Source organism: Scyliorhinus torazame, chromosome 5, assembly GCF_047496885.1.
Source record: "Scyliorhinus torazame isolate Kashiwa2021f chromosome 5, sScyTor2.1, whole genome shotgun sequence".
NCBI classification, from domain to species: Eukaryota; Metazoa; Chordata; class Chondrichthyes; order Carcharhiniformes; family Scyliorhinidae; genus Scyliorhinus; species Scyliorhinus torazame.
This window is the reverse complement of record NC_092711.1, coordinates 160,237,376-160,252,010: the sequence shown is the minus strand read 5'-3', so window position 1 is coordinate 160,252,010 and position 14,635 is coordinate 160,237,376. Positions and strand designations below refer to the sequence as shown.

Sequence of the window (14,635 nt, the reverse complement as noted above, 5' to 3'; positions counted from 1 at the left end):
CCCCGACACATCCTCAGGACAAGGTTTCCAGGCAACCGGCTGCGGCCACAGGGAGAAGCCGCTTGGTGATCTCCGCCACTGAGCATGTTCAAGGTTGAGAAGAAGCTGCGCATGTTCAAGGTAGAGGAGAAGCTGCGCATGTTCAAGGTGGAGGAAAATCTGCGCATGTTCAAAGTAGAGGAAAAACTGCCCATGTTCAAGGTAGAGGAAAAGCTGCGCATATACGGAAGTGCCCATCCCTGACCTTTCTCCTCAGGTATTGACCAATGGGACCAGTGGGAGGACCGGAAGGACTCTGGTCCTCCAGTCAATCAGAGCGCGTGCTTTGTGTGAATAAAGATTGAGCTTCACACAGATTGAAATGTCCTCTTGACTCCAACATCTGTAAGTAAAACACTTTCTTTTCTCCCCTTTCCATTTCTTTTCTCATTCTGACTTTCAGTTGGTCACTTCCAGCAACTGAAGGGAAAGGAAGTGAATCCAGGGAGGGTGCAGACTCTGGAAAGGTTGGCCCAAGTCTCTCTCTCTTAGAATCACAGACTACAGCACAGATAAGGCCCTTCGGCCAATCAAGTCATCGCCGATGCATGAAAAACACCTGACTTGCCTACCAAATGCCATTTGTCAGAGCGTGGCCCAAAGCCTTGAATGTTATGACATGCCAGGTCATTCAGGTACTTTTTAGAAGGATGTGAGGCCTCTTACACCCTCCCAGGCAGTGCATTCGAGACCATGATGTGGAGATGCCAGCGTTGGACTGGGGTAAGCACAGTAAGAAGTCTTGCAACACCAGGTTAAAGTCCAACAGGTGTTTCGAATCACTAGCTTTTGGAGCACAGCTCCTTCATCAGCTGAGTGAAGAGGTGGGTTCCACAACCACATATATAGACAAAGTCAATGATGCAAGACAATACTTTGAACGTAAGTATTTGCAGGCAATTAAGTCTTTACAGGTCCAGATGTAGCGACTGGAGAGAGGGATAATCGCAGGTTAAAGAGGTGTGAATTGTCTCAAGCCATGTCAGTTGGTAGGATTCCACAAGCTCAGGCCAGATGGTGGGGGTGAATGTAATTAGACATGAATCCAAGGTCCCGGTTGAGGCCGTACTCGTGCGTGTGGAACTTGGCTATCAGTTTCTGCTCGGCGATTCTGCGTTGGAGAAGGTTTACCGTAGATCAGAGGCTGAATGCTCTTGACTGCTGAAATGTTCCCCGACTGGAAGGGAACATTCCTCCCTGGCAGTTGTCGCACAAAGTCGTTTCATCCGTTTTCGCAGCATCTACATGGTCTCGCCAATGTACCACGCCTCGGGACATCCTTTCCTGCAGCGTATGAGGTAGACCATGTTGGCCGAGTCGCATGAGTCTGTACCGCGTGCCTGTTGGGTGGTGTTCCCACGTGTAATGATGGTACCCATGTTGGTGATCTGGCACGTCTTGCACAGGTTGCCATAGCAGGGTTGTGTGGTGTCGTGGTCGCTGTTCTCCTGAAGTACCATGACCACCCTCTGGGTAAACAGGTTTTTTCTCAATTCTCCCCTAATAATAATAATCTTTTATTGTCAGAAGTATGAAGTTACTGTGAAAAGCCCTTAGTTACCACATCCCGGCGCCTGTCCGGGTAAGCTGGTATGGGAATTGAACCCGTGCTGCTGGCTTTGTTCTGCATTACAAACCAGCTGTCTAGCCCGCTGAGCTAAACCAGCCCAAAACCTCCTACTCGTAGAATCTCATAGAACTTACAGTGCAGAAGGAGGCCGTTCGGCCCATCGAGTCTGCACCAGCCCTTGAAAAGAGCACCCTACCCAAGCCCACGCCTCCACCCTATGGCCATAACCCCACTTAACCTTTTTGGACACTAAGGGCAATTTATCACGACCAATCCACCGAACCTGCACATCTTTGGAAGGTGCGAGGAAACCTGAGCACCGGAGGAAACCCACGCACACACTGGGGGAACGTGCAGACTCCGCACAGACAGTGACCCAAGCCGGGAATCGAACCCGGGACCCTGGAGCTGTGAAGCAACTGTGCTACCCACTGTGCTACCGTGTTGCCTCATCTTGAACTTGTGTCCACTCTTCAACTAAGGTGAACAGCTGCTCTCTATCCACCCTGTCCATGCCCCTCATAATCTTGTACACCTCGATCAGGTTGTCCCTCAGTCTTCTCTGATTCACTGAAAACAACCCAAGCCTATCCAACTTCTCTTCATAACTAAACCGTTCCATCCCAGGCAACATCCTGGAGAATGGGCTCTGCACCTCCTCTAGTGCACTTCCATCCTTCCTATATAGTGGCGACCAGAATTGCACACAGTACTCCAGCTGTGGCCTCACCAAAGTTCTACACAATACCAACATGACCTCCCTGCTTTTGAAATCTATATCTCGGGTTGAATGGGCCGGTTAAACGATCTTGTGTTCTTGTGCATCTGATGAATTTGAATGCGGACATTGTGTTCTTGCAGAAGACGCACATAAAGGTGGAAAATCAGATGAGGCTAAGGAAGGGTGGGTGGGGCAGGGATTCCCGTACCAGCTTAGACATGAAGACAAGGGTGATGGCGCTGTTGGTTAATAAGTGAGTGGCTTTTGAGGTGGGGGAACATTGTGGCCGATCCAGGGGGTGGGTATGTGATGGTTAGTGGGAAGTTGGAGGGGATGCCAATGGTCCTGGTGAATGTTTATGCCTGAATTGTGAATATGTGGACTTTGAGGTGGGTGTTTAGGAGCATCCAGGACCTGGACATCCATAGGCTGATTATGGTTTGTGTTGCCGAGGAGGGAGGCGGGGGGGAGGGAGGCGGGGGGGGAGGGAGGCGGGGGGGAGGGAGACGGGGTGGGGGAGCGGGGTGGGGGAGGGGGGGGGTGCGGGGGGGGTCGCTGAATCAGCACCTTCAGGAAAATTGGAAGGGTGATTATTAGATAAAGCAGAGTGAGAATGGAGGGAGAGTGTGGGATGGAGATTTACAGCTTTTGGGAATGAGAGAGGAAAGAATGTTCTCTAGGAACTAGAATTGTCTGTTCTGAATTTCTATCCTGTACTGACAGTGATGATTTTTGTAATTTGTTTTTACAGGATATTAGAAAAGGAGGAATTACAGACCGAAATCGCAAAAGTCACATCTCGATCTGACAGTCCTTGGGACCTGAATATCATCGGCCTTTGAATCTAGAAGGAGAAATGTTTGACTAATCTGTCTGCTTGAAAAGACTTTAAACATCAATGTGACTGGGAAAGCACCGAGACACACACACCCGAGTGAGAGTGTTCCAGAGCACTGACTGTGGAAAGAGCTTTAACCAATTACACAGCCTGAAAAAACGTCACACCATTCACAGCGGGGAGAGACCGTACACGTGTTCTGTGTGTGGATGAGGCTTCAACTGATTGTCCGACCTGGAGAGACACAAGGACACCCAATACATGGGGAAACCGTGGAAATGTGAAGCTTGTGGGAAGAGATTCCGAGTCCGATCGAAGCTGGAGATTCATCAACGCAGTCACACAGGGGAGAGGCCATTTACCTGCTCTGTGTGTGGGAAGGGATTCACTGAATTATCCAGCCTGAAGTCACATGAAAGAGTTCACACTGTGGAGAAGCCGTTTCCCTGCTCTCAGTGTGGGAAGGGATTCAGACATTCATCCACCCTGAAGTCACATCAGCGAATTCATACTGGGGAGAGACCGTTCACCTGCTCTCAATGTGAGAAGAGATTCACTGCGTTATCTAGCTTGAAGTCACACCAACGGGTTCACACTGGGGAGAAGCCATTCACCTGCTATCAGTGTGGGAAGGGATTCAGTCAGGTATCCAACCTGAAGACACACCAGCGAGTTCACACTGGGGAGAAGCTATTCACCTGCTCTCAGTGTGGGAAGGAATTCACTGCGTTATTCAGCCTGAAGTCACATCAGCGAATTCACACTGGGGAGAAGCCATTCACCTGCTCTCAGTGTGGGAAAGGATTTACTCAGTCACCCCACCTGCAGGCACACCAGCGAGTTCACAGTGGGGAGAGACCGTTCCCCTGCTCTCAGTGTGGGAAGGAATTCAGAGATTTATCCACCCTGCGGACACACCAGCGAATTCACACAGGGGAGAGGCCGTTCACCTGCTCTCAGTGTGGGAAGAGATTCGCTCAGTTATCCAGCCTGACGATACACCAGCGGGTTCACACAGGGGAGAGGCCGTTCATCTGTTCTCAGTGTGGGAAGGGATTCAGACATTCATCCACCCTGTGGAGACATGAGCGATTTCACACTGGGGAGAAGCCGTTCACCTGCTCTCAGTGTGGTAATGGATTCACTCAGTTATCCCACTTGAAGAGTCACCAGCGAATTCACACTTGGCAGAAGCCCTTCACCTGCTCTCATTGTGGGAAAGGATTCCGACATTCATCTAACCTGCAGAGACATCAGCGAGTTCACACGGGGAGAGGCCATTCACCTGCTCTGATTAGGGGAGGCATTGAGTGATCTATCTCACTTGCGGAGACACCGGCGAGTTCGCACAGGGGAGAGGCCATTCATCTGCTCTCAATGTGGGAACACATTTTGTGTTTCATCACAACTACTGAGACACCAACAAGTTCACAATTGATTGCAGGGATTGAATTCTGCTGTTGTTGTTTCTGCTCTCAATTACATTCAGAACTGCAATTTATTCATCCTGTCAATTGGTCAATACGGATAGTCTTTCTACTGGAAAGACTGGTCTTGCAACGTTTCCTCCAGTGGGCTGATGCTCTTTGAGCTTTGTTGCGAATACATGGTTTCCAATTTCACAAGGGTCAAGAGTGGAAATGTGTTGGAAGTTAGAAGATATTTAGTTCCCATTTCTGTTTGGAACCCCCTAAAGCATGCCACGTTGCCATGAAGATGGGCTTTGGTGGTTACATGGTTCTTTGTTTAATTTTTCTGTGTGTTTCTCAAAGAAGGAAACTGTTGAGGTATGAGGGACAGGTTGTCTGTGGTAGGTTGGGAAATTACAATAAAAGGTTAGACAATAAACAGACATTTGCTGGCATTTAAAGATTTATTACATATTTGCAACAAATACACATTCCTTTCAGCAACAAAAATCCACAGGAAAAGTGATGCAGTAATTCTTCCCACCTACTGAGACACCAAAAGGTTCACAATTGATTGCAGGAATTGGCTTCTGTTATTGTTTCTACTCTCAATTATATCCAGCACTGCCTTTCGTTCATTTTCACAGCTGCTCAGATATAGATTCCTTTAAGAAACAAAAATCCAACTGGAATGGTGGTGCAACCGTAGCGAACAAGAAAAGTTACAGATTCCATTAGATCCAAGGAAGAGGCTCATAAAGTGGCAAAAATAGTCGTGAGCCTGAGGATTGGGAACTAGTTTTAGAATTTAGCAAAGGAGGATCAAGAAACTGATAAAGAGAAAATAGAATATGAGAGCAAACTGGGGAGAACTGGAAAAGCTCCTATAGGAATGTGAAAAGGAAAAGATTAGCAAAGACCAATGTGTGTCCATTCCAGACAGAGACAGGAGAGTTTATAATGGGGAATTAGGAAATGGCAGAGAAACTAAACAATGTGTGTCTGTCTTCATGGAGGAAGATACAGAAATTCTCCCCAAAACATGAGAACACCAAGAGGTTCTCACAATTGTGAGCATGAGTGAAAAAGTAGTACTGGAGAATGTAATTGGATTAAAAATTAATAAATCCCCAAAAGCTGATGCAGCATGGGTTCACAAAGGGTAGGTCGTGTCTGACTAATTTGGTAGAATTTTTTGAGGCCGTTACCAGTGCAGTAGATAACGGGGAGCCAATGGATGTGGTATATCTGGATTTCCAGAAAGCTTTTGACAAGGTGCCACACAAAAGGTTGCTGCATAAACTAAAGATGCATGGCATTGAGGTAAAGTGGTAGCATGGGTAGAGGATTGGTTAACTAACAGAAAGCAGAGAGTGGGGATAAATGGGTGTTTCTCTGGTTGGCAACCTGTAACTAGTGGGGTCCCTCAAGGATCAGTGTTGGGCCCGCAGTTGTTCACAATTTACATGGACGATTTGGAGTTGGGGACCAAGTACAATGTGTCAAAGTTTGCAGACGACACTAAGATGAGTGGTAAAGCAAAAGATGCAGAGGATACCGGAAGTCTGCAGAAGGATTTGGATAAGTTAGGTGAATGGGCTAGGGTCTGGCAGATGGAATTCAATGTTGCCAAGTGTGAGGCTATCCATTTTGGGAGGAATAACAGCAGAATGGATTATTATTTAAACGGTAAGATGTTAAAACATGCTGCTGTGCAGAGGGACCTGGGTGTGCTGGTGCACGAGTCGCAAAAAGTTGGTGTGCAGGTGCAACAGGTGATTAAGAAGGCTAATCGAGTTTTGTCTTTCATTGCTAGAGGGATGGAGTTCAAGACTAGTGAGGTTATGCTGCAATTGTATAGGGTGTTGGTGAGGCCGCATCTGGAGTATTGTGTTCAGTTTTGGTCTCCTTACCTGAGAAAGGACATATTGGCACTGTAGGGAGTGCAGAGGAGATTCACTAGGTTGATCCCAGAGTTGAGGGGATTAGATTATGACGAGAGGTTGAGTAGACTGGGACTGTACTCATTGGAGTTAAGAAGGATGCGGGGGGGGGAATCTTATTGAGACAGAGCAAATTATGAAGGGAATAGGTAGGATAGATGCGGGCAGGTTGTTTCCACTGGTCGGGGAAAGCAGAACTAGGGGGCAGAGCCTCAAAATAAGGGGAAGTAGATTTAGGACGGAGTGTAGGAGGAACTTCTTCACCCAAAGGGTTGTGAATCTCTGGAATTCCTTGCCCAGTGAAGCAGTTGAGGCTCCTTCTTTAAACATTTTTAAGAAAAAGATGGATGCCTTTCTAAAGAATAAAGGGATTCGGGAATATGGTGTATGGGCCAGAGAGTGGAGCTGAGTCCACAAAGATCAGCCATGATCTCATCAAATGGCGGAGCAGGCTCGAGGGGCCAGATGGCCTACTCCTGTTCCTAATTCTTATGAATCCGACCAAGGTTCCCATTTTACGGGACGTGTCATGCAGAACGTCCTCATGATATTTGGCATCACCCAAAAATTCCACATAGCATACCACCCACGTGGTATCATGGAGGGCATGAATCGGACCCTAAAAACCACCCTCAGAAAAATGGTCCAGCAGAACAACAGCACTTGGGACTCAGTCCTCCCTTTTGTGCTGATGTTTTTGCGTAACACTATTTCTACCTCCAGAGGTTACACACCACACACCCTCCTGACCGGACGCCCCATGCAAGGCACAGAATATTTGTTAGGTTTGGACCTGACCAGCCCCGAAATGACGGCCCTCACACACGAGAAAGCCGTGGAGCAATTAGTTGCAAATGTTAAAACGGCTCAGCTAGCAGCCGCAGTAAAATTGGGCACCAGAAAGAAACAGCAAGGCTTGTTTCGACAAGACAGTGCATGCGACTGAGTATAGTATCTGACAGCAAGTGATGCTTTCTGTATATATCCCCAGCACATTCTTGTCACCAAAATACTCGGGTCCGTATTACATTGCGGATAAAGTAAGCCCTTCCGTTTACAAAATAAAGTACCCCAATGGTAAGACTGCATGGTTTCATATAAACCAGCTGAAGGCTTATGGAACACAGTCGAACCACGCACACCACGTCATGCTTGACGCAGCACACCACACCCCGCCCACAGCCAACATAACCCTACCAACCCCCACCACGACCAGCCCAGCCACGACTCGACCTCGACTCCATCCCCGAAATATACACTCCGCCCCGGAACGCCCACAGACTGCAGCAGCAGAGACAGCGACTGTGGCTTGGACGATAGCCACAGCACGCCTCCCTACTATCCCCATGCACCAGGACCCACAACTAGCGACTCCGACTTCGATCCAAGTGATCCCTTCCTGATCACTTTCCTGAACAAGTCCCACCACCGAACCACACTGATGACCCCGCTTTTGTCCCCACACAACTAGACACCAATTAGTGGCACCGAGACAACTCATACCGACTCGTCCGCAACGACGAGAGTGACCCCACCTCACACCTTGCAGCCCTTTCAGCCCTAATCCACTCCAGAGTTTGGCACCCGGGAGAAGAGGACGACCTTGGGTCTGACTCCCAAACCGCCAACCCCTTTGCGACCCTGTTCGCAACCGAGAACTGAGGTGCCCAGATGATGTTTTAAAGGAACCGCTTGGGAGGAGTGTTGCCCTTTCTGATGGGACCTGCAGAATGTTTATGGTGTTTGTAAGTTTGTTCAATGTTGTATGTCCGACAGGAGAATTTTTCTCACTGCCACACGCCTATTCGGCCGAAACCTCTGAGAACTTGCCTTCAGAGACTAACCATTGCCAGACGCCAATTCACCTGAAACCTCTGAGGACTTACCCACAGAGACCCACCGTTGCCAGACACTTGTTCAGAGGAACTAGCTTGTCTGCAGACACTTGTTCGTGTACCAGGCGCCCGATCGTAACTGCCCTTCTGGTTCGAAGGATAGAACCACTACGGCAGCCCCACCACGATGACTACATTTTTGCCCGTTCTTGTCGGTTGCTCAGGCAGTGGAGAAACGGCTTGAGACCCGCCCTCCCTGGAAACCCCCCGCTGGTCAACTACGCTCGGGTAGGAGAGATACGGCATTGGTAGCCATCCTACCCGGGGACTCCATCCAAATCGTACCCGTCGCGGCCCATACGCACCTCATTTTGGCATTTTTCAGTTCAAAGGGTTTTGTTTGTTTAGGCAACCTTTAGGTTGCCAGCCATCTGCTATTTACATCCTGGAACATTTGGGTGCTAAATCAGCACTGGTTCATCATTGGGAAGTGTGTCTTCTCCTAAAATTTTTTTTTTTTTTTTAAATGAGGGAGTCACACATAGTGACCAATTATAAAGGGAATAATTGGCACAAAAGGACAGACACACTAGCATACCAGATATTAAACAAAGATAGTTACAGACACTATGCTTGTTTCTACAGAACTCCAGAAGCTCCAGGATCGGAGAAAACAAAGAAAGAAAAGGAAAGAGACCAGCCATGAGGACTTCCTTCATATGGATCAACATAATGTTATTGGACATTTGGTTGCGCGTGACCGTGAACCCCATGACTTCAAACCCCCCAGCCTTTAATGTTTCATTGCCCCGCAGTACCCAGAGCCCAGTCACCAGTGACACTACATCTTCTTGGTGTGCCAGGTTCATAACCTGGTACTCCCTGTCCTATGTGATCGAAACACTATTAGCGTTGGTGATGCTCTGCTGTGTAGTGCAGACTATGCGTCTACGAAAATAAAGAAGGATAACCTACCGCGCTCGAACCCCGGTATATAGGATCAGATCCCTTATGTTCGGTTACGACCAGACCCCCGACCCCCGCGATCTATTATAAAATAATAAAGTGCATTCACTTGCGTTTATTGTTGTTGTAAATAAAGAGATGTGAAAAACGTTTTCATGAGCAAAAATTGTATGATCCTGAGCTTGACTGCCAAGCCAGGAAAGACTGTCTGAAATGCTATGATTTTGTTGTATGATTGAGGAAGGTAGGATAATGGAATGTTTAAGCGAGTGTAGTATATTAAGGATAAGTTAGAGGTTCCAAGTTTGTTGTTTTGTAATGCATGTCCCTGTCTGACATAGCGCCCTTAGAATTGTTAGTTAAAAAATTTTGTGCATAGATATGGTCAGTGCAGAGGCCATGAAGGAAGTGTCCCCCCCCCCCCCCCCCCCCCGGGTCAGGGAATGGAAAGTAACATAATGATGTGATCCTTCACGCTTCGCGTTAGGATCACAAGGAGGAAATGTAGCCAGTTAAAATGGCTAACTCCCGATTAGAATGGCGAAACCCCGATTTAAAATGGCAAACGGAAGAGGCTGATGGGAAAATCAGCCAACAGGACTAAAACAAACAGCTGCAGGTAAAACTGTGGATTCGCCTCTGGGGAGGCCAGACAGAATCGATACCTGCAGCCATCAGCATAACAACACACCAGCCATCTGAATATGAATTAGCAATCCCCGGGAACAATGTGCAACAAATTAGACACAAAGCCAACCCAGACTTTTCGGCGCCAGCAGGAGCCTACACAGAGAGGTGAACGACCACCCCAAAACCGCCCATTGATCAAGGAATCGCTCCAGCATTGGAGAACATCGAACCAAGTGATTGGGACAAAGTCTAATCACTTGGAACCAGGTACAGGGTCCGCCCCGAAAGGTGGGAAGCCTCTGGGGACTATAAGAATAGAGTCCAAGTTCAAATCGATCTCTCTGCACCCTTCTTCTCTCTCCAGCCTTCGAGACCCTTCTGCTGACCTTCTGCAACAGCTGCTAAAATGGTAAGTCTTACTTCAATGCTCGCTACGAGATAGGCGCTCCTGGCTATCGACCTGTACCAGCTTTGAATCCCGCAGGCTCAGAACCCATACGAAAGGCCATTCGTTTCCCTGACCTGGTGGGCCATTCCCAAAGTTAAGTATTGGCCTGCTAGTTGTAGGAAGTAGCTTAGAAGTAGAATTAACGTATAAGTATTTACTGTATATAATAAATGTGCGTTGATTTAACTCTTACTAAGCGGTGTGTTGGATTATTGATCATTACTCGGACTTGAAGCTCGTGGCGGTATCAGAAAGATACCTGGCGACTCAAGAGCAAAGATGATAGAACAAGAGCAATTAAACTAAGGCTAAAACGAGCAACAATTGTCCTCTGCTCGCTTTTAAAGGCTTCCCATTCCTCTGGCTTCCCACTAATGCTCGCCACTTCGTAAGCTTTTTCTTTCGTTTTTATGCTGTCCTTGACATCCCTCATCAGCTATGGATGCCTTGTCCTCCCCTTAGCATATATTCTGCTCCTTGGGATGAATTTCTGTTGTGCCTGCCTAATAACCCCCCAAAACACCTGCCCTGCTAGGCTCCTTTTCCAATCAACTCCGGCTACATGTCTTTGTAGTTACCTTTATTTCATTGCAATAAAATACGGTGAATGGCCTCCTGCACTGTAGGGATTTGAGAATCCCAAAATTATTGCACAGCACTTGGAAAACAGTGGCAGGATTGGGCAGAGTCAGCATGGATTTATGAAAGGGAAAACCATGCTTGACAAATAGACTGGAATTCAGCAAAATGAGGGAAATGTTGACGCGGAGCTGGGTTCGATTCCCGGGCAGGGAATGATGCTTTATTGTTGTCCAGCAAACCGTTCAACGAAGCTGAATCGCAGTTTCACAGAAAAGAGCTGTGCCAGAATCAGTTCAGTGACATTTGTTGTTTCACATCAGAGCTGAAAAAGTCACAAGTGCAGCAGGTGGAGAACAAAGACAGGGGCAGGAAGAAACGGACAGTGATTGGCTGCAAAGTGAGAGGGATTATGAAGCAAGCGAAAATTTGAGTGGTATTGGGCCAGATTTTGATGCTCACACAGACACAGTAATCGATCCCCTCCCCCCCCCCCCCCAAATCAGGGTCCGAATCTCGGGCGTGATGACAAGAAAACTTCGAACTCAAATTATTCAGTCCTTTGAGGTCACAGGAGGTCGAGAACAAGTACAGATGCTGGAAGAGACGGAGAGATGTTGACTTCAGCCAAAATTTGGGTGGTAATTGGCCAGATGTTATTGCTCACCAAATACAAGTATCTCCCAGATCTGGGTGCAAATCTCGGGCGTGGCATCAGGAAAATTTCTCACTCAAATTATTCAGTGCATTGAGGTCTCAGGAGCTGAATACAACGAAAGAAGCATAAGTCATTTAGGGATTGTGTAAATGCGGCGCGGAGGTTAAGTGAGCGGGGTATAATCTACCTGCATGTTTCTGAGCCTGTGCTCGGTGTATTGGGAGCTTTGCTCCTGGTTGGAGTGTCCCCGGGATGGGCAGTAACCCGCTAATTGAAGCTGCAGTCCCCGCGTTCTGCTGGCAGCGAGTGAATGGAGGGTTTGGGTAAAATCCTGCTGCTTGTCCCTCTCTCACCCACTGTGGAGCCGGGGAAGAAAGAAACACATTCCAAAAGTATAAATGTCACAAGGCTGTGAGATGACGTGTTGTGTTAATGTTTAACAACAAATCGGAACGAGGAAGCTTTGCCTCATAATTACAGATGAGTAAGTTGTATTGTTTATGCCCTGTTTGAAACCGGGGAGTTTGTTTATGTTCAGCAAACGTGATAGTTTCACTTCAGCAAAAGATCAACATAAACTGGAGACTTCAATTTTATCAAAATTTAATTGCGACAAAAAATGTTTTTAACAATTGAAATGAGTTATTTCTATTTACTGATGAATGTTTGCCGGATGTTGCGTTGTAAGTTTCACAGGAGCCACAGTGATCAAGTTGGTGGGTTTTGGAAATTGGAAGTTACGCATGAGCAGCTTGTTGGGCTATTTCACCTCACTGTCGATTTCATGTTTCAGCGACAGCAATTGCTGTTGTGATTAGCTAAAGATGTCACTTCTGTTCATTCTAAACATATAATTTTGTATATTTCTAATTAAAACTGGGCAATAAGAATGAAAGGCGAATGATATACTGTCAGACGGGTTAAAACCCTGTTTGTCAGTTTCCCTGGTGGTCTAGTGGTTAGGATTCGGCGCTCTCACCGCCGCGGCCCGGGTTCGATTCCCGGTCAGGGAATGATGAATTATTGTTGTCCACCAAACCGTTCAAGGAAGCTGAATCGCAGTTTCACAGAAAAGAGCTGTGCCAGAATCAGCTAAGTGATGTTTGTCGTTTCACATCAGAGCTGAAAAAGTCACAAGTGCAACATGTCGAGAACAAATACAGAGGCAGGAAGAAACGGTCAGTGATTGGCTGCAATGCAAGTGAGAGAGATGTTGACGCAAGCGCAAATCTGCGTGGTATTGGGCCAGATAATATTGCTCTCACAGACAGAAATATCTCGCCGATCTCGGTGCAAATCTCTTCTAACTGAAATTATTCAGTCCATTGATGTCACAGGATCTGAATACACCCAAAGAAGCTCAAAGGATGTTCCACTGACTGAGGGATTGTGTAAATGCTGCTCGGAGGTTAAGTGAGCGGGGTATAATCTACCTGCATGTTTCTGAGCCTGTGCTCGGTGTATTGGGAGCTTTGCTCATGATTGGAGTGTCCCCGGAATGCTTGTCCCTCTCTCACCCACTGTGGAGCCGGGGAAGAAAGAATCTCATTCAAAACTTGTGGAAGTGTAAATGTCACATGGCTGTGAGATGACGTGTTGTGTTAATGTTTAACAACATATCGGAACCAGGAAGCTTTCCTCATAGTTACAGATGAGTACTTTTTAATATTCCTGCCCAGTGTGAAACAGGAGAGTTTGTGTTTGTTCCGCAAACGTGTGATAGTTCCAGTTCAGAATAAGAACATCAAAAATTGGAAACGATTCTAATTTTGATCAAAACTTAGTTGCGAAAAGGATTATGTTAACTATGTTTTCAAAAAGTAAAATGAGTTATTTGAAATGACGAATGAATGTCCGCCGGATGACGTGTTGTCAGTTTCACAGGAGCCACAGTGATAAGGTATGTTGGTTTAGGAAATTGGAAGTTACACATGAGCAGCTTTTGGGACTATTTCACCTCACTGTCGATTTCATGTTACATCGAACAACAATCGGTGTTGTGATTGGCTGAAGATGTCACTTGTGTTCATTTTAAACATGTAATTTTGTATACTTCTAATGAAAACTCGGAAATCAAAATAAAAGGCGAGTAATATACTGTCAACCCGGGTTACAACTTTTATCGTTAGTTTCCCTGGTGGTCTAGTGGTTAGGATTCGGCGCTCGATTCCCGGTCAGGGAATGATGATTTATTGTTGTCCAGCAAAATGTTCAATGAAGCTGAATCGCAGTTTCACAGAAAAGAGCTCTGCCAGAATCAGTTCAGTGACATTTGTTGTTTCACATCAGAGCTGAAAAAGTCACAAGTGCAGCAGGTGGAGAACAAAGACAGGGGCAGGAAGAAACGGACAGTGATTGGCTGCAAAGTGAGAGGGATTATGAAGCAAGCGAAAATTTGAGTGGTATTGGGCCAGATTTTGATGCTCACACAGACACAGTAATCGATCGCCCCCCCCCCCCCCCCCCCCCGCAATCAGGGTCCGAATCTCGGGCGTGATGACAAGAAAACTTCGAACTCAAATTATTCAGTCCATTGAGGTCACAGGAGCTGAATACAACAGAAGAAGCTCAAAGGAAATGATACTCGCTGAGGGATTGTGTAAATGCTGCTCGGAGGTTAAGTGAGCGGGGTATAATCTACCTGCATGTTTCTGAGCCTGTGCTCGGTGTATTGGGAGCTTTGCTCCTGGTTGGAGTGTCCCCGGGATGGGCAGTAACCCGCTGATTGAAGCTGCAGTCCCAGCGTTCGGGTAAAATCCTGCTGCTTGTCCCTCTCTCACCCACTGTAGAGCCAGGCAAGAAATAATCTCATTGAAAACTTGTGGAAGTGTAAATGTCACATGGCTGTGAGATGACGTGTTGTGTTAATGTTTAACAACATATCGGAACCAGGAAGCTTTGCTCATAGTTACAGATGAGTACTTATTAATATTCCTGCCCAGTGTGAAACAGGAGAGTTTGTGTTTGTTCAGCAAACGTGATAGTTTCACTTCAGAAAA

At 46.9% G+C, this 14,635-nt stretch overlaps 2 protein-coding genes and 1 non-coding gene across 7 annotated transcripts in view; 2 read left to right on the top strand and 1 right to left on the bottom strand.

Moving 5' to 3' along the window:
• Positions 1 to 14,635, bottom strand: part of LOC140422190 (uncharacterized) — an 81,495-nt gene that overhangs the window by 6,986 nt on the left and 59,874 nt on the right. The gene's annotated exons all lie outside the window — the stretch shown is intronic.
• On the top strand, positions 10 to 5,020 carry LOC140422174 (uncharacterized). 5 transcript variants are annotated; one of them, XM_072507179.1, is made up of 2 exons: positions 10 to 120; positions 3,082 to 5,020. In XM_072507179.1, exon 2 carries the CDS (start codon positions 3,430 to 3,432, stop codon positions 4,480 to 4,482), a length of 1,053 nt encoding a protein of 350 aa, XP_072363280.1. In that variant the 5' UTR covers positions 10 to 120; positions 3,082 to 3,429; the 3' UTR covers positions 4,483 to 5,020. The 5 variants fall into 5 exon arrangements, with proteins under 5 accessions (XP_072363280.1, XP_072363278.1, XP_072363277.1 ...); XM_072507177.1 differs by having other exon boundaries at positions 57 to 201; XM_072507176.1 differs by having other exon boundaries at positions 58 to 384.
• On the top strand, positions 12,578 to 12,649 carry trnae-cuc (transfer RNA glutamic acid (anticodon CUC)). Its single transcript has one exon. It is a non-coding gene; the product is annotated as a tRNA-Glu (tRNA).

Coding starts and splice junctions, on each gene's coding strand:
- LOC140422174 (XM_072507179.1), top strand. CDS start 3,430: ATGGGGAAACCGTGGAAATGTGAAGCTTGTGGGAAGAGATTCCGAGTC.